This window comes from Falco punctatus (assembly GCF_963210335.1).
Source record: "Falco punctatus genome assembly, chromosome: 5".
NCBI classification, from domain to species: domain Eukaryota; kingdom Metazoa; phylum Chordata; class Aves; order Falconiformes; family Falconidae; genus Falco; species Falco punctatus.
In genome coordinates this window covers 92,217,006-92,240,199 of record NC_137584.1, presented here as the reverse complement: position 1 = coordinate 92,240,199, position 23,194 = coordinate 92,217,006, and the positions used below count along the sequence as shown (strand labels likewise).

Below are 23,194 nucleotides of genomic sequence, written 5' to 3'. Positions count from 1 at the left end.
AAGCATACCTAAATATTATGGAGTAGTATGTGGAGGCTTTTCCTGATCATAGTTACATTAAAATAGTTAATAGCTTAATGATTTCCGTGGTAGGTTGCATTCTGTGCTGGGATGTCATCTCATTCATTTCTATTGAATGACAATAGAGGATTGGATTTTTTATGGGTGGTTCTTACTGTTTCCTTCCTTTTAACATGGGCAGAGTTTTCCTGTGTCATGTGTCATATCGGCATGCAAGCTAAGGACCATGTTAACAGCAAGAAACTTTGCATGTGGGGTTTCATGTACTGCAGTTTCTTTATAGTATCCAAGCTGTGTGCAGTACCTCTGGGTGCTCTCTGAGATAACTCAACAGGCAGCTACCGATTGCATTCAGAAAGCTGTTACTGGTTGCTATATCTTGAAAGATTCCATGTGTTGTACAGGTGTTCTTCAAATGGCAGGAATCATGGCTTTGACAAAACGTAGGAATTAAGCTGCATTCTTCCTGACACTATCTTTTAGTGTAATTACAGGATCAAAACCCATACTGGTTGAATTCCTATGTGTACTTTCAACTTGTTTGAATGTTGTAAGCTGTAGAAATTGAGTCTCATACCATTGTTTAAGAATGAGTATATTTTCCTAAAAGTTTTTATTTGCTTGATCATAACTACCATAAAGTATTTGATTAAATAAGTGGGGTTAATGATTGATTTTCATGCATATTTCATACTTTCTAATTAAAATCTCTTTTTTTCTGTGGCTAATACAGATGTCTTTAATACTCACTTCTGTCCACCTGTTATACTTCCCAATCTCAACAAAGAGGGTCCTGATAACATTTTGTCCCCTCGGCAGTGTCTGACTTATCACCTGCCCCAGCCTTAGTTATCCAAGAAGCCACCTTTTCAAGGCTTGTAAGAGGGTAGTGCGGCGGTACCTAGAGAGTGAGCCTTAGAGGGCTTCTGTAACCCAGCAGACTTGGTCTTGTCCTTCAGGATTTGTGAGTGAAACAGCCTGGTTTACGGGGCCTCTTCTAATAAGAACCCATGGTTTTGAAAATTTTAGACGTGCAGTTCCTTGGCTCACTTATTCCGAACTCCAGAATTTGCAGACCTTTGGTATTTATTTTGGTTCTTGGAAAAACAAAGGTCCTGTTTGAGTTTTCTGGAGGCATGTCTTGCCCTTTGGCGGGTTTCAGCTGCCACCAGCTCTCACCTCTTCTTTGATGAGTCCCTCTGCAGCCTTCTGCACTTAAGAACATAAAACTCCATGAGTTTGTGCCCCAGCTGTACTGCAGCTGTGCATTCAACACACAGGGGGCGCAGACACTGGCAGAATTGTAAAGTCATGATGAAGACAGAAATTCCTTGGAGATTTCTAGTAAGCCAGTGGTTAATGTGTGTGCATTGTCAGCATCGTTTTTCTGGAGGACTGAGTGTCAGTTTTCCGCTTGGGAGATTCCCACTCTGATCTAGTTCCACAGCAATGTATAACTGTGTTCCCTACGTATCTTGGGGCAAGATTACGCGTTACGCCCTGTTGTCTGCTATTTAAAATATTTTTTGTGTAACAGGTCCTGTATCAGTTGCAATTTGCTGTTTGTGTCTGCTTTAGACAAAGTTTTAACAAAGCCTTTGTGCAAGTAACATCTGATCAGCGCTCCAACAAGGCTTTCAGGTGGCTGGTTCTTTCTGTGGAGGGTGTTCTTCAGATGACAAATGCTACTCTGCTTGATCTTACTTTGCAGCTCAACAGGTTCTGCATTCTTTCCGGTGAGCTTCGGGTGCAGGATGTGCAGCTTCTGACACAAAATCATTTCATTCATGTGTAGAACAGTTTCTGTGCATAGAGCAGAAGTACAAGATAGTGTTTCTAGACATGCCTCGTGACTTTGAATCCTCTTTTGTCTTAGAACTGGGGAAAGAAGAAGAAAAGGTGTTTGATCCAAATGCTTTGGATGCCGATCGCTGTGAAAGCTGTTACGGGGCAGAGTCAGAGGACATTCGGTAACCTTTACATCTTCTTAGTGCTTGAATCCGTACAGTTAATGTGGCATATGTGGGTTGGGGTTTTTTTCCAAAATGTCTGTGAAGATTTGTGCAATGCAATCCTCCTGGGCACCTGTTCAGAGAACGGTGAGAGCTGTTGTGTTTTAGTATGCCTGTGCTGCACTCATGATTGTTAAGAGCATGTAGGGTTAGGTTGTATGTTTTGTCTGCATGCCTGTTTAAGGGCAGTAGCACAAAGATTGTATCTCAGCAACCAGAACCTTTTCTGGGATTATTTGGTGTCCAGAGGGGAGCTGTGTAAATTATTTTACCGTTCTGTGAGCTGTCTTGGAATAAAAGCTGGTCATGGCTTTGCCTTCTCGCTTCTGCTGCAGGCTTTGCATCCTTATGGGAGCAAAGACCAGACACCTATCACTCACACAAACGATGGGTGTCATTCAGTGTTTCTCATTCCTTCTACCTGCAATTTTGTGTAAGAATGGATTTGTGATAGTCCGCAGGTTCTGGACTATCCTTTGCTATTATTGTGTCTGTAGTAATTTACTTAGACCCATCTGTCAAGTTGCATCCTTCCCCAGAGATGTTTCCATCTTGAGGGATTTATGATTCCAGCCTTCAACTTTTTGTTTTGTCCAGCACAACACGGAACCAAGACAGACAGTTGTTTTTTCTGGTGACCAAGAAGTTGTCCAGAGGTAGAAGAGCAATGAAGAAAGTTTGCCGTTAACCCTTCCTCCAATGTTGGCAGTCTTGCCCTAAAAACAGAGAAAGGGAGGAACAGAAACAGGCAGATGCTTTGTTCACATGGGGAAGTTCCAAGATGCTCAGAGATGTGGGACACTGATGTGATTTCTGCAGCAAATTTCTTTGCCAAGGATTGACTTGGCTGTCTGAATGGACAACTAAAGCCCTCTTCAGGCTTAAGCGCTGCATTAAAACAGCTTGTACCCTCGTGCCGAAATCTCAGAAAGTACGTCAGGAAGCTCAAGCTCCTTCAGGAGCATTAGACCACCTTTCAGTGTTTAGTCCCTGATGTTTGCATCATTGATTTGTTGAAATAAGATCCGCCAGGGATTCGAGTCCTGAGCTGGAGTGTCTCTGTCTCGCTGTAAAGATGAGAAGATGATGCTTATGCTTTTGCAGGTGTTGTAATACTTGTGACGATGTCAGAGAAGCATACAGGCGACGAGGCTGGGCCTTCAAGAACCCAGATAGCATAGAGCAGTGCAAGAGGGAAGGATTTAGCCAGAAAATGCAAGAGCAGAAGAACGAGGGCTGCCAAGTGTACGGTTTCCTAGAGGTCAACAAGGTGAGAGATGGGTCTTGCCATGAGCCTGTTGCATGGTGGTGATGTGCATGAGAAGGCACAGTCGGGGCATTCCACTCCTTTTCCAGCTGTAGGTGTTCACAGGTCTGTATTAACCCCTGGGCTCAGCAAGGTGCTTGCGCCTGTAGAGGGATTCAGTAGGAGAGTTGGGAAAAGCAGTGGGAAGGGGCTAATTCTCTGTTTCATGAGGTGGGCTGGATGGAGAAGCTTAGCTTTTTCTACCATCTAGCTAGCGAGTCTTTTTACCAAAGTTTCTGGAGGAGGAGAGGCAGCTTCTTTGAGGTTAGATTGTCCCACCTGCCCTTCTAGTCTCAAAGCAGAGACCACCAGCAGGTGCTGGAGATAACAGTAACCAACAACTTGTCAGCAGAGGTGCTGGAGGGAGTGAAATGTTCCCTTCTTTAGAAAACCGGTGGAAGCAAGACTTGGAGTTGATTGTCAAGGTTGAAGATATTCAAAGAGGTGTTTTTTTGCAACTGGTGTATGAAAATGTAGTACAAGATACACCGGATGTCTATGTAACTACCCTGTCATTTGACAGGTTACCGAGCTCAAAACACTTGGACGTGCAGGTTACATACCCAAGTACGTTCTAGCAGTCAGGCCCAGGCTAATTTTTTTTTTTTTAATTCCAAAATTTGGAGGGTTTTTTACATCTTTGTGTACTATTTCTGGAGACAACATTCTTTATTTCTGAAAAAAAAAAACAACAAACCCAAAACAAAACCAAAACCAACCGTTCACTCATGAAGCCAGACACTGTGATTTGAGCATCATCATGGGTGCTGAACCATTACGGGACCCTTTGTCACAATGTGTGATAGCAAGAAAGATTGAAAGATTCAAAGGGGAGTGCTGTGGGTAGCAAGAGTCCAAGGGTGGGTGTCACTAGGGAAATTTCTGGGGGCCACTGTTAGGCACTTCTGCGCATCTCCATTCTCATCAGGTCCGCAGTTAACATATGCGATAGGTTTGCACAGTCATCAAAGTTGTAATGTAGCATGTGAGCTTGATGCATTGAAATCCTCCAGGGGAGGGTGTGTATGATTGCTAGTGAGTGTCAGGGAGGACTGACATCTAATATCCATATCCTTTTCGTATTCCAGGTTAAAATTTTAACAAACTTTGTCTTTTGGGGGATATTGGGGGGTTGTTTGATGGTTTTTTTTTGGGGGGGGAGGGTTGTGGTAGGTTTAGTGCGTTTTTGAAAGCAGCTTATTTTCATGGATGCGTACATAGGACCACTGCTGTTTATTGTATTAAAGGTTTTCTTACCCTACCTGCTCACCCTCGCAGTTACTTTCTCCACCCCTTTTCTGCGATACCTTTTTATTTCATACAGCAGCAGTTAGTTCCCTCCCGGTAGACTTGATTCCTTCTTCTCATTTTTATGTCCACTCAAATACTATGCATAGAGCAGTTGTTGTCAACATCAGTATGTGCTTATGGCTTTCCACATGACTGCCTGTGAGGAAGAGGGGAAATTCATACCTCTTTTAGGACAATATCTGCTGGTGTTGTCACCTATGAAAATGAGTTGCTTATCGTCTATCTCATTTAAACAAAAATTTGAAAATCCAACCACTGGTATGACTGCTTTATTTATATAGATTCAGGCCTTTTAATGAAAGATTACCGTTTCCTGCAGGTAGCTGGAAATTTCCACTTTGCACCAGGAAAAAGTTTCCAACAGTCTCATGTACATGGTAAAGTATTTTCTTTTTCTGCTTATTGTGACCTTTAGCTTCCAAGCGTTTCTGACCGTTTCCTTTGAACATCTTTGCATTGCTATCTGTGATAACAGCAGCACTGTTTCAGGGGGGAGGACATTGGTAAAATTTTGTTAGAGATGTTTAGAACCATCAGGAACTAATAGAAAAATGTTTTCTGAAGATGCCGCCACATGGGTGTGGGAGAACATGGAGGAGAATGTGTCTGGGCAGTCTCTCAGCCTCACTTGTTCTACAAAACCTTGCTGCCCTGCAGTAAAACAACCTGGAGTCTGGTGTTGGGTCCAGGACCTGAATATCACTATCTGTGGAAGGGATATTTTGGAGAAAAGCTGTTGAGAATTTTAAAGCAATTCAGAACTTTCAGAGTAAAATTTCAGTTGTGAAGGACTTCCTCAGGTATATAGAAATACACAGTGGCCGGAATGACAGTGGTAGTTTACAGAATCATAGAAAGGTTTGTGTTGGAAGTGACCTTTAAAGGCCCCCTAGTCCAGCCCCCCTGCAGGAAGCAGGGGCATCTTCAATTAGATCAGGCTGCTTACAGCCCTGTCCAACCTGATCTTGAGTGTTCCCAGGCACAGGGCATCTGCCACCTCTCTGGGCAACCTCCACCAGTCTTTCACCACCGTCATGAAAAATTTCTTCTCTATATTTAGTCTGAATCTGCCCTCTTTCAGTTTAAAACCACTAAGGCCCCACTAAAATGTCTGTCCCCATCTTTCTTATAAGCCCCCTTTAAGTAGGGAAAGGCCACAATAAGGTCTCCCCAGAGCCTCTTCTCCGGGCTGAACAACCCCAGCTCTCTCAGCCTGTTTTAGGAGAGGTGCTCCAGCCCTCTGATCATTTTTGTGGCTCTCCTCTGGACCTGCTTTGCCAAGGTCTCCGGAGCCAGATACGGTACTCCAGGCGGGTCTCATGAGAGCAGAGGGGCAGAATTGCTTCTCTCGACCTGCTGGTCATGCTTCATTGGATGCAGCCCAGGATATGGTCAGCTTTCTGGCCTGTGAGCACATGTTGCTGGCTCGTGTCCATTTTTTCATCCACCAGTACCCCCAAGTCCTTCTCTGCAGGACTGCTCTGAACCCCTTCATCCCCCAGCCTATTGATACGGGGCTGGGGGGGGCGGGGGCGGGGAGGAGTTGCCCCGGCCCAGATGCAGGACCTTGCCCTTGACCCTCATGAGGTCACATGGCCCCACTTCCCAAGCAGAGCACTGGGGGGAAATGTTTTGGAGAGCCCCAACTCCATTTATGTTAAAATGGGTCACGCATGATTAACTAGTGTAACAGGTTAGTTAATGACTGGTCGTTCTCAAGGGGTGGCCTTGAATTTCTCTGGTGCTGCTCTGTAAGATTTGTCAGCCTTGCAACTACTCAGCTCACACTTCACATGCTAACAGCTGATCACCGCCATCATCCTGTGCCGGGTTGTAGTAGAGCAGCTACCGGGAGGAGCATCCCTGTCCCTCCCTGTGCATCACTGCATGGTGCCAGCACAAGCATTTGTGCAGCTGTGTGATTAACCTCACTTTGGAGCTACTCTGACTGGAAGAATAGCCTCACATAAAAGCAGTACTTAATGTTTCAGCCTGCTGCATGGCTCTCTGATATGGTTCACCTCGAAGGGAGAGTGGGACAGGAATGGGCCATCGACAGAAAGATGCGGAGACAGAGGCTGGTTTATTCCTTTGGCAATAGGTCCAGTTTAAATGCCGATCCACCAGAGCCAAGTGCTCTGTAGAACTTTGTTATTCGTTGAAGGTTACCCTGCTGGTGTCTGTGCAAAAGCCAGCGCTCTTGACACTTCACTGACAGCTAAGCCACTCAACTCTTGCCTTAACTGCAGATAGTATTGCAACACGAAACAGGGTGTTGCTGGTAACCATTAAGAAAGACGGCACAACGTAATACCAAGGCCGCTTCTCCCTTTTTTCCTTTCCCTGGCCACCATTTCACAGGTATTTCCAAATTTTTAGTAGGAATTTCTTTTTTTAAATCCAAAGGAGTTCCTTGATCCAGTTGCCAGCGCAGGCACGCAAACCACTGTGTTTGTATAAGAGACAGCAACAAGAGTATCTGAAGCCAGTGCAGCTCTGAGCTCTTTATAATGCAGAGCCATTGTCTTAATTCCAGTGACTGCAGCCTTCGTTTCTGAGCATTGAACATTTTAACTGTGAAATGGAAGGGCCTTTCCCTAGATCAGAGCATTAGGAGGAGTATAGTTTAGGCTTAGCATTTCCTTTTTCTAGCTGTGTGTTCTCTGTTCTGCATGCATATCTCTTTGGGTTTAGTAAGGGGTTTGTATAAATGCAGATAAAGCTTCTTGTGTTTTATTGATAGATGTTAATGGAAAAAAACTGAGTTCACAGCACACTCATGCTGAATAAATGTTTTAAAGGAGAAGCTAGTTCTGGACAGTTCTTTAGAGTTCTGGCCTGTCTTGTGCTAGGCTGTGTATCAGAAACCCTTCAAGGGAGCAGCATTCCTGAGCTTTGTTAGTTGTGTAGTAGCACTTGGTGATCTGACTCCACCAGCTCCTAAATAATAAATAGCCCACGATTTTTGAAGCGTGATTTTCTTTGCAAAGGTGAAAGCTGAGGTCTGGCTTCCTGACCAGTGTTAAAATGCACCATGGCCTCTGGCTGCTTTAAGATGATAGTGTGACTTCAGACGAACCTGGTAGGAGCAATACTGAAATCAAGTTTTAAGTTACATTTTCATCCTGAAACTGATGCTTCTGGCATTACATAAAGTAATTTAAGTAGCCAACCAAAATATATCAGTTGCCTTCCATTGCCCCTGTTTTCCAGCTGCCTTTGGGCGTGTGTGCTGCTGCCGGCATTGTCACCTTGCTGTATGCAGGAAGAGCAGAGAGAGGGCAGGCCAAACACCCCAAACCCTGGCACTGGTAATAGTCACCTTGGTCCTACCAGTTGTTTGCAAATATCCTGCTCAGGCTCTCCCTGCAAAGACTTTCCCTTTCCACGTGTGTTGTCTGGGCAGCTGTAGCAAGGCTGATTGATGGGCAGAGCCGCTGGGAATTGCTAAGATGATGATCATTTCATTAGGGCACTTGCTCAGTTGTTAGTTTAGATCTGTTGTGCCTCTGTGTTTTACGGTAGTTAGAGAAGTTTTGTGTATCAGTTGGTGACAGAGATAACAGTGAATTTTTCCTCCCTTGCCCCTGGGGTCTTGTTTTTGCTGTAGATTAAGAACACATTCAGATAAAGACCAAAATACCTAATCTGAAGTAACCCCAAATTAGATACTTTCATTCCATGTAGCAGTGGCTAGTCTATGTCACATGGGGAATTGCAGCAGTTTTATTTATCATGTGCCCTACTGCAAGCAAAAGAGAAACCCAGGTGATTTTCATGTCATTTTAGATCTCGGTGGAAATGAGAGGAGCTCTCTCATAAGCTAGAATAAGGTAAACAGATATGTTTGTTATCACAGTGTGAACTATATTGTTAAACTGTTCTTCTGTTACAGTTCACGATCTGCAGAGCTTTGGACTTGATAATGTAAGTGTTCCCAAGATAACGTTCTAGTTTTCTTGGTCTGTTTTCCTTCTGGATTTCCCTCTCTTTGCCACATTAAGATCCTAGTATACTGATCCCAGATGGATTTGGCCTTACGAGTCTGAGCAGAACCTAGCACCTGCTTTCACAGAGGGCTGTGAAGGATGGTCTGGGACATCTGCATGTTGCTTGGCAAGCCTTTTCCCCTCTTCCCGAGACTGCCTTGCTCCTTAGCTATGCTCCCCAGTTTCCTGAGGCTGATATTTTCACAGCTGCTTCTGGATCTGGGAGGAAAGCAGATGATGCCCATACCAGTGCCACCGAGGCAGCTGACAGCATTGTGCTCCTATGGCAGGGAAAGCAGTAGGTGCAACAGCCTGCACTGTAGGTGGAGGGGAAGGGCACTGGCGTCTGGGTGTTTCCAGCAGGAAAAGGAGAAAGTCCACATCCTGGAATCTCCCATGAATAAAAAAAGAAGAGCCAGTATGTCAGAGTTTACTGTTAGGATGTGCAGAGTAAGGGAGGACCTGTCTCTTTTCCAGAGCTGCACTCAGAAAAATATACAAATAATTAACTTTAAGCTTCTTACCTTGCCCCTCGGGTGCTGTGCAGTTGTTTGAGTTATTACCATTTCTGTTTCAGATCAATATGACGCACTACATCAAACATCTTTCATTTGGAAGGGATTATCCAGGCATTGTGAATCCTCTGGATGGGACAGATGTCACTGCACACCAAGGTAAAAGCCATCTGAGAGAAATCTCGTTTTAAGTGTCTGTATTCATAAGTGTTACAAAAGAACAGGAGTGAAGTTCCCAGTCAGTCCTAAACAAGAACCCTGACATGCCTAAAACATGGACTCCTCCACCTTATGCTCTTTCTAGAACAGCTGCCTCCATTCATCTGGAACAAATGTGCCAATGTGTTTTGATTCTGTGACCTTTTGGAAAGATCTTTGTTTTCGGTGTTCATGGCCTAATTGGTAGTTGCTGGAGAGCTGTGGTGTCTGCCTGACCTTGATCTACCCGACAGTAACAGCCAAACAGCTGCAGTGAAGTTGAAATATTGCTCATCTTTTCTATAGCTCCAGTTTGCTGGCTTGAAAAGCAAAGGCAATTCTCTCCTCATGCTACTGCTGCTCAAACTATAATATTGGCTTATTGGCACAAGCCTGCTTATGTGCATTTTCTGTGAAGGATCCTGACTGTATCACTTTATACACCACTGCAGAAATTTGTTATTTTTTCAGATCTGCTGAAGTCTGCAAAGTTTGTCTTTGCAGGTACTTGGGGTGCTTTTATATAATAAAGCTTGGAGGAAGAAGTAGTTTGCTTTGAGGTGGTGGTAGGTAACCCTACCTGAATCTGTTCTTTTAAATTTTCCAAATTCTTGAGGAATTAGGATTGAAGACATGCTTTGGAAAAGAAGTGGCAGAAGTAGGCGGCAGGTCAAATTTGTGTTTATTGCAGACCAGCTAAAGATATTATATATGGCAATTATTTCTTCTGTAGAAATAGATGGATAATCTTCTTTAGGGGATTTAATAGAAAACAGGTTTTCAAAGTGACTCCTGCCTTCCATTATCCTTAAGAGAACTGAAGGAACAGGCTGGTCTGAGGCAGCAGCAGGAGTTCTCATCGTATTTTTTTCCTCAGTGATCCAGATCTTCCTTTTCATCTCCTGATATGGTAAAACCCATGCTTCTACAGCCATAAACTGTAGCGCTAATTGAAGTTAATAGAGGATGCCTGTTTAGAGCTGGTGTTTTCTTGGGGCTATGCTGTTGAAATAAGGGGTTTCACATGCTAAAATAAGAATTTTCAAGAAGTTTTCTGTAGAAAGTTTTCCATTTCATCAAGGCCAACATGCCAGTAGTTTTGGTTTTGGTTGGAACAGGAAAAAGATTTGCTTTGGCAAAAGGAAAAGTCATGTCAGAGATTAACTTTATTGTCCTTGGAAGCCTCCAGTTGCTGTTGTGAAGAAAGATGTTCCCTGATGAGTCGAACAAAACCAGTTTGTGTCTACCTAACCTGTCAGTTAAGCTTTCAAGCTCTTCACTGGTTATTAATTTTGTCTCTGTCTTTGCTTATAGCTTCCATGATGTTTCAGTATTTTGTCAAAGTGGTTCCCACGGTGTATATGAAAGTAGATGGTGAGGTAAGTACCTTTTTTTCTCTATTGTTTTGGCAAGTGAGCGAAAGCCTTCAGACTTTCTCCTCAGATTCTGACACTGAGCATATCTGACTTCTGGTAGAAACAACGCAACTTGTTTGACTTTCTTCATATCACCACCTGAAGCAAGAATAACAGTTTCTGCGGCATAATGTTATCTGTAATGTTGCAGCCGTGATGAAGCAGATCTTAGCCTCCTCCACCCCACCTAGATCAAGGTGACCATGCCATTCTCATCACGTTCCCTCATGAATCCCTTGTACTGCCTGCTCAGAAGTCAAAGCAGCAAGGAGATCCTAAAAATGCTCTTCAGAGAAAAACCCACAATCAGGCTTGTTTCCAATTTAAAAACTCTTCCACAAGAGGGTGGCTAGATTTCCAGCCCTGCTTTCAGAATGTGTCCTTCTCTGGGGACAAGTAGGATAAACAAATTACCAGGGAGGTACCGGGGTGAGGCGGAAGACCCTGTGAACAGACACAAATTTATGCTCCCTTTCTGAAGCCAGCCTGAGGGAGCGGAAGGAACTCTGATTTCTCTCTTTCATTTGTTTTGGTTGCCATCATTCTGCAGTATCTCAAGAGTTACAGAGAACCTCCTTTTGGTAAAAAAAACAAACCAAAGTTATTATTTGGGCCCCCATAGTCTTAGGGCAGCAAAGTGATGTAAGCTGTTACGTTTCTTTTGCAAAGAACACGCCAACAGAGGCAGCAGCTCTACCTTTGTGCAGACTTCACTACCAGTGCTACCCAGTGTACTTACCTAATGCTGTGAGGAAGGAACAGGTGCCACATGCTCTAGTACCTCTGTGAACATTCACTACAAGATGGCTTAGCTCCCTAGCTGTCTCCCAGGTTTTGGTTGCACATCTGCTATGCTGCGTGAGTGGCCCGTGCCCAGCTTTACTTTAACCGTGAACCAGTTTCCTTTGAGGTGAAACCCAGGCCTGGTTCTAGGGCTTGTTCAGTGCACAGACAGATCTACATGTGGATGAAACTACGTCAGAATTTTATTCCCTTGTGCTACACACACAATTTTATAACACTGTGCAAACCACACAGCACCGGGAACCCTTACCACCTCAGGCTCTTCGCCCAAACTCGTGCCACTCTCTGGCATGTACCACATATACTGCACGTCCATGCAGCCTCTGTTGCTTGAGGCACTCTAAAATGTAAATCACCAGTAGGTTATTACCCATTATGTCAGAAGCCGCATAGGAACCACAGGTCTGAGGAGGCACATGGCCACTGTCGATACAATGCAGGCATTCGAGTGAAGTTATTGTAGGGCCACGTGGGCAGAGCAATCTAACAATCCATTGGAAAAGGAGATGTAGTTTGTATTTCGTCATCTGCCCTAAAGATTGAAACTGTTTGCAAGACTCGGTACTCATGTGATGAATCCTTATTGTGGGCCCCTCTTTCTTCAATGCCCTGTCTAGAAAGGACCCATCTGTTCTCTCCTGGAAATTGGGTGGAAGTTACTTGCTATGAGGTGATACTGGGAGAACCTACATACCATGTTGGAAGCTCATTCTGCTTGGATTCAATGTTGGGTGTTTAAAATTCCTGAATTTTAAATTCCTGTGGATGATTAAAATTCCTGAAGTACAAAGGACAGTTAATCAGTGCCCTGTTTTTGTGGCCACCTCCCAGCATACCATGGCTTCTGTTTCTCTTGATGAAATCTCACATTGTACTGTAGAGCTGTTGTTCAGTTTTCAAAGGACTTCTGACAAAAAACTTGCTTTTTATTAGTCACCAGGAATGGAATCCATGTAGACCATCATGCTTATACTTATGGTAACTATGGTTCTAAGTGTGCTGCCAGATGTGTACCAGGGCTATGTTATGCATTCAGTAGCTGGAAGCCCCAAATGTGGAATGTGGTAAAGAAACTGGATAGTATCTTTCTCAGTTTGGATCGTAATTTGTGTCAGATGGCTTATTAGGGATGATAGAACATAATTCCATTTTACAGAAAGCCAACTTATTTGCTGTAAGAATAGGACTGTTAGGAATATGTGGAAGAAAAGCAGGGTGCAGAGGAACGCTGCAGAATGATCTTCACTTATATAAAGATGAGCAGTCTGTGTCCTTCTGTAGGCCTGGCACCCCCCTGCCTTTATGGATTAATTCCTTTTTCCTCACTCGTGTGTGTGTGTACTGAAGCGTGCTTAAATGGACTACGATTTGGTAGAGGATGACATGGACTTGGGGTTGAGGTCAAGAGGGACAGCTTATGCTATTACTTGCCAGCAGAGACCAAAACAGTCCAGCCTGGAGACTGATGCATCACTCATTCTGTGGGCTAGCTGGGGCTTTAACTGGTAGCCTGTATTAAAGATAGACCTGATCCTGATGATGCTCTTTACAACTCTTTGTAACCAGTGTCAGGCCCTCAACAAGTGAGTGGGCAGGGCTTCAATGGTGTGGTTCATTGAGCTCATATAGTAGCCTTTCCTATTCCTTGTTAACAAAACAACATTTGCTGTGTTTGTTTCCTGCTAGGTGGTAAGGACCAACCAGTTTTCAGTTACACGACATGAGAAGATAGCCAATGGTCTACTAGGAGACCAGGGTCTGCCTGGGGTATTTGTGCTGTATGAACTTTCACCCATGATGGTGAAGCTGACAGAGAAACACAGGTAAGAGACCTTTCGGTCCATTTCATTCACTCTCCATTGATTTTGTCATTTTGCATAGCTTAAAACTCCATCCTCACTTAGGCACGATGGTGCAAATGCCTTGAAAGCCATCCAAGCCCCTTCCCAGTGAGTGGAGAGGAAGAAGCACTCCCAGATGCGCTTACTCTTAGTGTGAACATCTGAAAAGGATTGGAGTTTTTCTGATATTACCAGAAACTTTTATACTAGTATCAAGATGAAGGGAATTGGTGTACTGAGCAGAAGTCTGATATAATGGTTCTCAGTTCAGACTAATTTCCTCAGAGTCTTTTTTTTTTTTTTTAATGGGAAGACGATTTATATAGCATACGCATCTCACCAGCACCTACAGCAGCACCCACACTGATCAAAGCTGGTTACTTACTCTGCATTTTCTGCATGTCATAGTCGGTATGGAACCTCTTTCTTCTTTCCGGGTCCTCTGTTAATCACAGGCATGTAGTTGCAGGGGAATGGAAGGGGTTGCAGCTGTCCAATATTTTAGGATCATAATGAGGGACAGCTGATGTCTATACCTTAAAATGTATTAACATGTGCTTAGGGATTTAGTTTTTGTGTTAGAGCAGCTTGCTGTACATTCTGCCTGTGGGAATGGATAAAATCTTGGTGATTAAAAGTCCATCTCTAGGTTTATAAATTCAGAACTTGCCTCCTAGTGTAGCCATTGAGCTCCTTAGAGCACACTCTTTGAATGCTACTCAATGCTGCTCAGTAGAAGTATCAGTGACAAACTATTCTGTAACCGGTAGGGGTTATTTAGTTGTTAAATCTGTTAATCATCAGGTCTTAATAATTATATAATGCATACTTATCTGCTATGATGAACATTATGATAATTATGAATTAGGTTTTATTAGTTAATTGTTACTTATCTGACATAGGGTATCTCAGCTCATGTTGGTTGTTCAAATTATTTTCCTCTTTCTAGGTCCTTTACACACTTTCTCACAGGAGTGTGTGCCATCATTGGAGGCATATTTACAGGTATTGCACCTTTCAAGCTTTTTTCTTTGTAAATTGTAAACATTTGCCATCTTTTTCTAAAATCTGCATGGCTGATAATAAATCCCTGTGTGATGGGGAGAGATGATGTCAGACTTCAGGAGGTGATAGAGCATGTTCTGTAGAGCCATGGGTGTGGCATCAGAGTATAATTAGTACTGCTGATGAATCAAGATGCTGTGGATGATGTAAGACCTATCATAATATTTCACTTTGATGCTCTAAAGTACATTTTGTTTTCAAATAATGCAGTCTTTCACATACCGTATGAATATATCTGTGCTGTGGTTTTGGCCAGCTTGGGTCTGTAAGCCGACAGTTGCTTTCATGTGGAACTAAAGCCAGTAGACCCTGTGAACCCAGGTTGCCATGAGCATAGCCATCTCAAGAGGTCTCAGAATGTGTTCCCAGACATAGGAGCTCCAGTGAGTGCTCTGCAGGGACTAAAAGTAGCCCTCACAGCTAGATGGGGTCCTGTAGGAGAGGCTGTTCCTGCACAGCCGTTGGAGTGTCTGGGCTTCATTCTCAGTGTTGGCTTCTGAACAGCTGATCAGTGTCTGCTCAGCTCCATGTGTGTGACAGAGCCCAGCCTTGGTCCAGCCTTGCACTCCAGGTAATAATAACCCAGGGTGTTCTGAAACAGTCATAGATGTTCACGGGGCTGTGAAGGGCCAGTCTGCAGATATGGTCAGCAGATCTTACTGGACCTAAGAAGTCAGCTTCTGTATGTATCACATAACACCTGTATCAAAAAATACCTTTATCTGCAAGGTTCTCCTGTTACCTGAGGTGTCACAGTGCTCCATTAACCTGATACTATTAAGCAGAATTTCTGTCTATAATAAATGTGGTCATATTTATTTCTATGGCTGACTCAAGGAGAGGCTTTCAAAACTTATTTTCATGACAAATGCAAGTGCCCTCTAGCACTGATCAACTTTGACAGCCAGTTCGTGTTGCCATATGCCATGTTCTGAGTCTGTATTTTAGAGGAAAGATGAAATGGTGGCCGAGAAAGCCAGTAGCGGCCTGGCTTGTATCAGAAATAGTGTAGCCAGCAGGACTAGGGAAGTGATTGTCCCCCTGTACTCCTGCAGTGTGAGGCCACCCCTTGGTTCTGTGTGCAGTTTTGGGCCCCTCACTGTAAGAAGGACATGGAAGTGCTGGAGCTTGTCTGAAGAAGAGCAATGAAGCTGGTGAAGGGTCTAAAGAACAAGTCTGATGAGGAGCAGCTGAGGGAACTGGGGGTGTTCAGCCTGAAGAAAAGGAGGCTCAGGGGAGACCTTATTGCTCTCTACAGCTCCCTGAAAGGAGGTGGTAGCGGGGTTCGGGTCAGTCTCTTTTCCCAAGTAACAAGTGATAGGATGAAAGGAATGGCCTCAAGTTGCACCACGGGAGGTTTAGATTGGATTTAGATTGGAGGAAAAATTTCTTCGCTGAAAGGATTATCAAGCATAGGAACAGGCTGCCGAGGGAAGTGGTTGAGTCACCATCCCTGGAGGCATTTATAAGTTGTGTACACGTGGCACTTAAGAACATGCTTTAGTGGTGGACTTAGCAGTGTTGGTTAATGACCGGACTTAAAGGTCTTTTCCAACTTAAATGATTCTGTTCTATTCTAAAGAACTCAGCTTAGCTGTGTAACAGGTTTTGTGCTACAGGATCGAATTTATTCCACAGGTAGAGAGAATTTCAGGGCAAGACAACCACAAAAGGCAGTCATCTGAAGTGTCACTCAAAGACCAGATAATAAGGCCAGTAATTCTGTATTCTACAGTAATAAACAGAAGACTCAGTTCCCGTTCTAGTGGCTACTCTTTATATAGCATTGAAATGTGTGTCTTTGCGTACGGCCAAGTAATCACTTACTTATTCCTTAGACTGAGGTGTTGAATAAAAGAAAAAAGATGAATCTTCATAAAAGCACTGAAAATACCTTTGCTCACTGGCACCCTGTGTTCCCTCCCATGCAGGAGTTTAGGGTTCCCGCCCTGCGAAAGCTGCCCCGATGGATGCGGGGTTGTCTGGGTTTCACGGTGCAGTAGACTCATTGTAAACTTTTCTGTGGTCCCAAACAAGCACTGAATTAATAGGCTCCTTCAGTGCTGGAGAGATTTGGGGAAAATACTGCAGAGAGAACTAAAGGCATCGGTTTGTTTTTCTTTGTGTCCTTGGAGGGTAAACATTGCAGTCTTTGATAAATGATGTCCATCAAGGGCAGCATCAGGTAGGGTAGCTTATTTTTAAGGATACTGTGAAATGAGCAAGAAATGGGAAACATGCCCTTGGCAAGCTGGGTCAGTGCAATAACATGGCATAAAGCGCTCAACATCAGCTTCCTTTCCAAATTTATTTCATTCATCAGTAAGCATATGTGACTCAGCCTGTCTCTTTTTTACTTCTGTAAGAAAGATCTTTTTTTTTCCATAATCACCTCTGCCCTGCAAGCTGGATCTTATCTGTCCTATTGAGCTGAGGTGGTTATTCTTCTGAGCAGTAGCTGTTTTCTGTTGCGGGGGAACTGGATCTCCTTTCCACTAACAGAAGGGTTTGTGTTTTCTTTCCCTGAGAGCTGTTCTCTCTTCGAGGCATGTCTGGCTTGATCAGTCTGGTTTTTTTTCCTTTTAGTCGCAGGACTGATTGATTCCTTGATCTATCACTCGGCACGTGCCATCCAGAAGAAAATTGAACTAGGGAAGACAACATAAATAAGCAATGAGCTCACTCCGCAGAAAAAAACCCCAACCCTCTTTAAGGAGAACTAAACAGGTTTTTTGAAACACAAGTGATCTTCTGAGTACACAAGAGAAGAGGTTTGGAATTACACGATAGCCCTGACTGCTCTTACGTTACTGTCCCATCATTCTTTGTTTGGCATTAATTTCAGAATGAACTGCCTGAACCTTGCTGCTATAAAGATTAGCTGTCTTGTCTGGCTTTGCAGACACGTCTGTAAAAACCCTTTTGTGCCAGGCCATGTTCATCCAGTTCTGCCCCCTGCCCATCCCCCCACCCATCCCCCCAGAAAAGAAATGCTGGAGATACTGCATTCTGTTTGCCTCCAGGTATAATGTACTGTATTGTCATGAGACCTGGAATGGGTTGAATTTGCCATCAAATACGCTTCCTAGCCAAGACCATGTAGCTTTTTTTACCTTAATGTTTCTGAGTGTGCTGATGCTGTATACCAGACCTCTGTGAAAATGTGCTGAATCCCACACGCTTTCCTTCCAGCTGTTCTGGGCAATGTGATGAGACCTAGCACTTGGGATGTGCTTACTGTACCATGGAGCATTGCAGTTGCTCCAGATTGCTGCTCTTGTGAAAAATGCAAGTTGATGTTTCAGAAAAAAAAGGGTTTGGAGTTTTAATTGATTTTTTAAATCTGATTGTGTTTTTCACTTCCCCCCTGTTTGTATTTTGAAACAAAGTCCATCCTCTGTCTGTTTTGGTAAAGCATTTAGAAGAAGAATTAAATTATTTAAACTAACCCTGGTACTGAATTGGAAATTATAATTAAAAAACATACCTGCATTGTGGCAAAATACGTAGATACACTATTTGTGGTGGGTGGGTTTTTTTCTTTTTAATGATCTACACAAGTGAGTAAAGTGCTTGGTATGTGAAACTATATTAGGAGTCATCTGAAAATATGAGGAAAAATAAAATATTGTGGAGGCAATACTAAGCCAAAACGTACCACTCTTAAATCTCAGCTCTGGATGTGCTGTGGTATTGACTCTAAACTTGGTCCAAGCAGTTGGTCCAGCAGTGCGCAGTGAGTGTGACAAGCACAGGATCAGATAACGTAGAGAGAAAGCTATTTTATAATGCATTTGAACTTGATCACAAACCAGGGAATATAAAAATCTGTGGTTTTTTAAACTGGGAAGAGAAGCAGTTTGAGGTGTCTGTAAGAAGTCTGATTAATCTCCAAGCAAGAATACTGAAAAAAATGGGTAAAAAAAAACCCAAAAAAAAACACAACCACAACCAAACATTTGAAACAAGGATATTTAATAAATCCATCAGGTCAGTACCTCTACAATGTAAGGGAAGTAATATAGTATCTATATGTTACATAAGGAACAAAAAGTTACTTGAACAGTTTCAGTCCCTCAGCAGAGCACACAGCTTTGTAACTAAATTTGAAAGAATAATCAGGAGAGGGAAGATGAATGGAAATAATGCAGCAAGAGTTTAACCTATGCTTGAACATTACCAGCTAATCGCTTGTCTAAGGTAAGAAAGCCAATTACTTCTAAATCTCAGAAAACCATTGAGGAGCGTTGCACAGAGCACTGCTCAGCATCTAGAGAAAACAGAGGGAAGGTGAAGGGGCAGGTCAGCGCAAGACTGGTACCGAGTGTGAGGAAACGGGATATAATGGAGAAGAGAAAGAGAAGACACAGAGAAATGGAGATTCTACCTGGAGAGGCAGAAAAATCAATGGAGCTAATAGTTAAGTAACACAGGCTTCTGCTGGAAAATGGGAGCTTATGAGTAGGAGAGGTCTGGTGATTTTAATGGACTGAAAGACAAAGTGACCAACTGCCATGGGAAACTCAGTCTCATTCAAGGATGTTTGTGTTTGAAGCTCCTTTGGGGAGTTCAGTCTCCAGGGTTTGCAATCTTGTTCTGCAGGGTGGGGCTGAGATAGATGGTACTATCTTCTCGAAGCAGTAAGGGCTCGAAAAGTAAAGCAAATATTAGTAATAGGTTCACAGGCAAAGTTTGTCAGTGTAAGATCATTTCAACTGTACTTGAATCTGTGATCTTCTGACAGCATGCTTGATTTTCTTTTTCTTTCTTTTCTTTGACACAATTTTAAAAATATTTCCTTCCTTAAAAGACAGGAAGGGAAGATGCTTCTCTCTCCCTTCCCCAAGAACAACTGTGAGCCTCCCCCAAAAACCATTAGTGGATGAAAATGTCAGCTCCACCATGTGGACAGCCATGTTTGAGTGGCTGCTGTCACCACCGCTGCTGTCATCCCGTGGCTTTGCAGCTGCTACAGGGACACATACAGCAGCTCATGGGCTACACACCCACCTCCAGCCCTTTGTCTCTCCCAGCCAGCGTGGGCAGAGCCATGCCCACCCTGTGTCCAGCCAGATTCAGCATTCCTGGTGCCATAGGACAACATCACCTGGCAGCCACAGTGCCCAGCTGGTGGGCCCAGCACAAGAAGCACTGAGACCCTGGGGTGTATGTATGTATGCCAGGTGTATGGCACTGCTGGTGGGGGAGAAGCAAGCTAAAGAGCCAAGGCAGCTGCTGCCAGTTCCTGCACTAACAACCTGGCTTCAGTTTCTTAGAACTGCATCATTTGTAGAATAAAATCCAGACTTCCACTGCTCATCTCTCAATGAGGCTGAACTCAACATCGGTGTTGTGGACCCTTGTCCTGCAAAAGGCTCCAGACCAGCAGTTTTTCTTCCAGTAGTCATGCCGGTTCCCTTCACTGTCTGCTCCAAAGCCAAATACAGAAACCTGCACACACACCAGAGCCATCACTGCACAGGTGCTTGGTCGCCCTTGAGGGTGCACAGACAGACGGTGGTATGGCAGGTGGTATGGTGGCAGCACCTGGTCGTGCTGGCCACGCTCACCTGCTGGCAAGCATGCAAGGCAAAGAGCAGGGCAGCGAAGCTGGTGGAGGGGTACCATCCGTGGTGCTGTGTCCAGTTGTCATGGATGTACTTGAGGAAAGCTGGGCTTAGGATCAGCACCTGAGTGGGAAGCAGAGGAGCCATCATCTGCTCGCTGTGCTGCAAATGTGACGGCCAGCCCCCACCACCAGCACAGCCATCAGCCTTCCTGCTTGCCAGCTCTGCCCCCATCCCACTGAAAAACAAGCCTGGTCTCTGCCCAGAGGAACCCTGCCTGCCCAGGAGGAGTGGAACCCACTGAAACCTTACCTTGTTTCTGTCAGCTTTGACGAACCGTTTCACTCGCACATATGTGCTGCAAAAGCCAGAGGATAGCAGCGAGCGTGGGGCACCCCTGCTGCTGGGGCCTCTCCTTCAGAGGCAGTTGGTTTGCAGAGGGTGACTATGTCTGCTAGCACTTGGCCCCATGCCAGCCCAGCCCCTTGGGCTGGCCCAGCAGGAGCCCCTGGCCGGGCTCTGGGAAGGGTCACATCAAGCCCATGGTCCCACAGCGGAGACAGCCATCGCCCCACCTGCAGGGGTTATGGGACTGCAGGATGCCCAAGCTCTGTGGGGACAGGGCAGTGCTTCCCCAAACCGTGGTGCAGAGGGATGCCAGAACCCTCATCCAGGGGCCCTTTATCCCACCGGGACCATGATGCCAGGGCCTCAGTGAGGCACCAAGGTCCCCAGAACCACCCCGCACCATCCTCAGGGTCTCTAGCGCAAGAGATGCTGTTGCCCCAAAGCTGATGTGTTGCATGAGCTCTCCAGTGGAGAAGGCACTGGCCACCCACTGCAGGTCCAGTGGCTTGAAGGGGACAAGGACAAGGTGGACACCAGGCCTGAGGTTCACTGCACTCTCGGGTACATGAAGTCATGGGTTGGTCTTGTGCCATCATCCAGCTCAAAGCCAGCAATCTTCACCCTGTTCGTTCTAGGGAACAGTGGGAAGGCACACCCCAAAATGAAGCTGTGTGCCAGTCCCAAGCTGCTGGCCCCACCAGGCAGGGACACCAGGTCACTGTGGCCAGCAGCACAGAGGGAACATGGGCAACCCAGGGCTAGCATGTGCCCCAGGGTGGGGGGCTGCAGGGAGCAGGGCCAGCACTCCCTCTCCCCCCACCATCACAGGGCTTGTGTTTGTGGATTGGAAGGGGGACAACAGGGGCATGTCAGGGTCCTGGGGAGACAGGGAGGGGCAAAGCCCTTTTGGGGTACCCACCTCAGCACCCAGTCATGCCCATCGATCTGCAGCCCGTGGCCAGACCCCTTCAACCACCCCGAGTTCCCCACCACTGCACAAGTCCTGCAGCGAGACGGGTCCCACAGGCCACTGCTCGGGACCCAGAAGACAGTGAAGGGCTGCTGAATTATGGCCTGGAGCTGGACGCTATTCGGGTGACCCTGCAGGGTCTGGAGGAGCAAGGCCATCAACAGGCAGCATTAGTGCCCCCCCCCCCCCCCCCCCCCCCCCGGTACCCCAGAAGGGGACAGAACCCCACTCGAACCAGCAGAGCCCTGGGAAAGGCACAGAAAACCCCAATGAGATAATAGGAAAAGTGTGCGGGACAGCCCAGCGAGGTGGGAGCAGTGGTGAGCTGGGGTCCCTGCATCCCCTTCATCCCCCATTGCCTCCATCTGACTTGACCTCGGCCTTGCCCACCACAAACAGATTTGGTGACACTGGCAAGAGCCCTGAGCTGCCACCCGTGCCCCACTCACCAGCCACCACTGAACCATGTCAGAGGAGAGCTCATGGGCTGTGCCCTTCAGCAGACACCCCAAGGCCATGTCATAGTGGGCGTTGAACGTGCAGAGCCATTGACAGCAGCAGTGCAGCAGGCAGCAGGGGTGTCGAGGAGTGGCAGAGCCCCAGATAACAGGCTGAGGCCACCCACGGGGGCTTGGAAACATTGCCACAGACAAGGCAGGCACAGGATGAGCACCACCTGCATGCACCTCTGGCACAGCATTGCTCATGCCACCTGCAGTGAGATGTCACAGGGAGTGGCAGTGGCACCACAGAACCCCTTCCCACCCATGCTCCCACCTCCTGGGACACCCCTTGGCTGCTCACCAACCCTGCAGGGACCTGACATAGCCTGGTACATGTTTCCTTTGCAAACCATTCAATGCCTTTATTGCTGTGCTCTGCTTCTGACACTGTTGCAGTTACTTAGGTCCCGGCAGGGCTGGCTGCAGCATGTGCTGTGGGAGGAGCTGCTCTCTGCCTGCAACACCTCTAGGGTCTGCAAACTGACCCGCCAACAAGTGCCAAAGCATCCTCACCCTGGCCCCGAGCCAAACTCCAGCTCCCCTCCAGAGTGGCAGCTGCCTGCATGTGAAGCAGCCCCTCTGCCGGTAGCAAGCCCCGCTGCCTCCTCCCGACACTGGATCTAGACAGAGTACAAGAACAATAAGTTGTCATCGACAAAGTTGTCATTTGGATAGAGGTGCACGGCATCCCTTTTTTGCAAGTCATATAGCAGGTATTCAGTGTCTCTCACACATTCTTTCTCTGCATGACTAGCTGGAAAGATCATCACATACTGAACCAAAGTAGAATGTCCTGGAAAATTTAAGTCTTTAAGATCATTAGAAGAATTTGCCCATGGTGATATATGAGTAAGTATTAAATTAGGCTCTGGAACTATCAGGTGAGGTAACACGATTATTCACCGCACTGAGATCCTGAGCAAATCTGTACTCTGCATCCCCATCTTTAACTATTCTGTACTTATGTACAAGTAAAATTGGGGTATTATAAGGGCTTTGGCATTCTCTGAGAATTCCTTTTTTTCAGGAAAAATTCAAGTTGCTTTTGAATGCTTGGGATTGCATCTGCAACAAGAGGATACTGTTTAATCGAGGGGGAATCCCTCCATTGTTTTTATGGTAATAAAATAATGCCAGCTCTGCCGATAGCAATAATCTCACATCCTCACCCGAGGTATTCCACAGTTCTCAGGGAACTGCTTCCAATCCCAATGGTATTTCAAAATGAAGTTCTTCATTTTTTAAAACATGCACAATTTCACAACCCATAAGGATTAACCAAATCCTGTCAGGTGCTAGAGATAGCCGAGTACCAAATTTCTGCAAAAG

At 45.4% G+C, this 23,194-nt stretch overlaps 2 protein-coding genes across 4 annotated transcripts in view; one reads left to right on the top strand and one right to left on the bottom strand.

Annotated features, from left to right (window-relative positions):
• The window catches only part of ERGIC3 (ERGIC and golgi 3), a 31,133-nt gene extending 12,983 nt beyond the window's left edge, over positions 1-18,150 (top strand). For all 3 annotated transcript variants that reach the window (XM_080388661.1, XM_080388662.1, XM_080388663.1), the window contains 9 exons: positions 1,898-1,991; positions 3,138-3,303; positions 4,970-5,027; positions 8,546-8,577; positions 9,217-9,313; positions 10,667-10,731; positions 13,258-13,394; positions 14,362-14,417; positions 17,064-18,150. In XM_080388661.1, coding sequence (XP_080244787.1) covers positions 1,898-1,991; positions 3,138-3,303; positions 4,970-5,027; positions 8,546-8,577; positions 9,217-9,313; positions 10,667-10,731; positions 13,258-13,394; positions 14,362-14,417; positions 17,064-17,143 — 785 coding nt within the window. In that variant the 3' untranslated portion in view covers positions 17,144-18,150. The remainder of the gene's footprint in view (positions 1-1,897; positions 1,992-3,137; positions 3,304-4,969; positions 5,028-8,545; positions 8,578-9,216; positions 9,314-10,666; positions 10,732-13,257; positions 13,395-14,361; positions 14,418-17,063) is intronic.
• A 1,610-nt stretch (positions 18,151-19,760) lies between these two features.
• Positions 19,761-23,010, bottom strand: LOC308064343 (CMP-N-acetylneuraminate-beta-galactosamide-alpha-2,3-sialyltransferase 2-like; the record flags this gene model as incomplete). Its single annotated transcript, XM_080388674.1, is given in 9 exon segments — positions 19,761-19,793; positions 19,797-19,928; positions 20,048-20,167; positions 20,357-20,402; positions 20,845-20,950; positions 20,953-21,023; positions 21,312-21,502; positions 21,812-21,900; positions 21,903-23,010. Coding segments are annotated over 9 exon segments (948 nt in total). The 5' UTR covers positions 22,063-23,010.
• Positions 23,011-23,194: the final 184 nt, after the last annotated feature.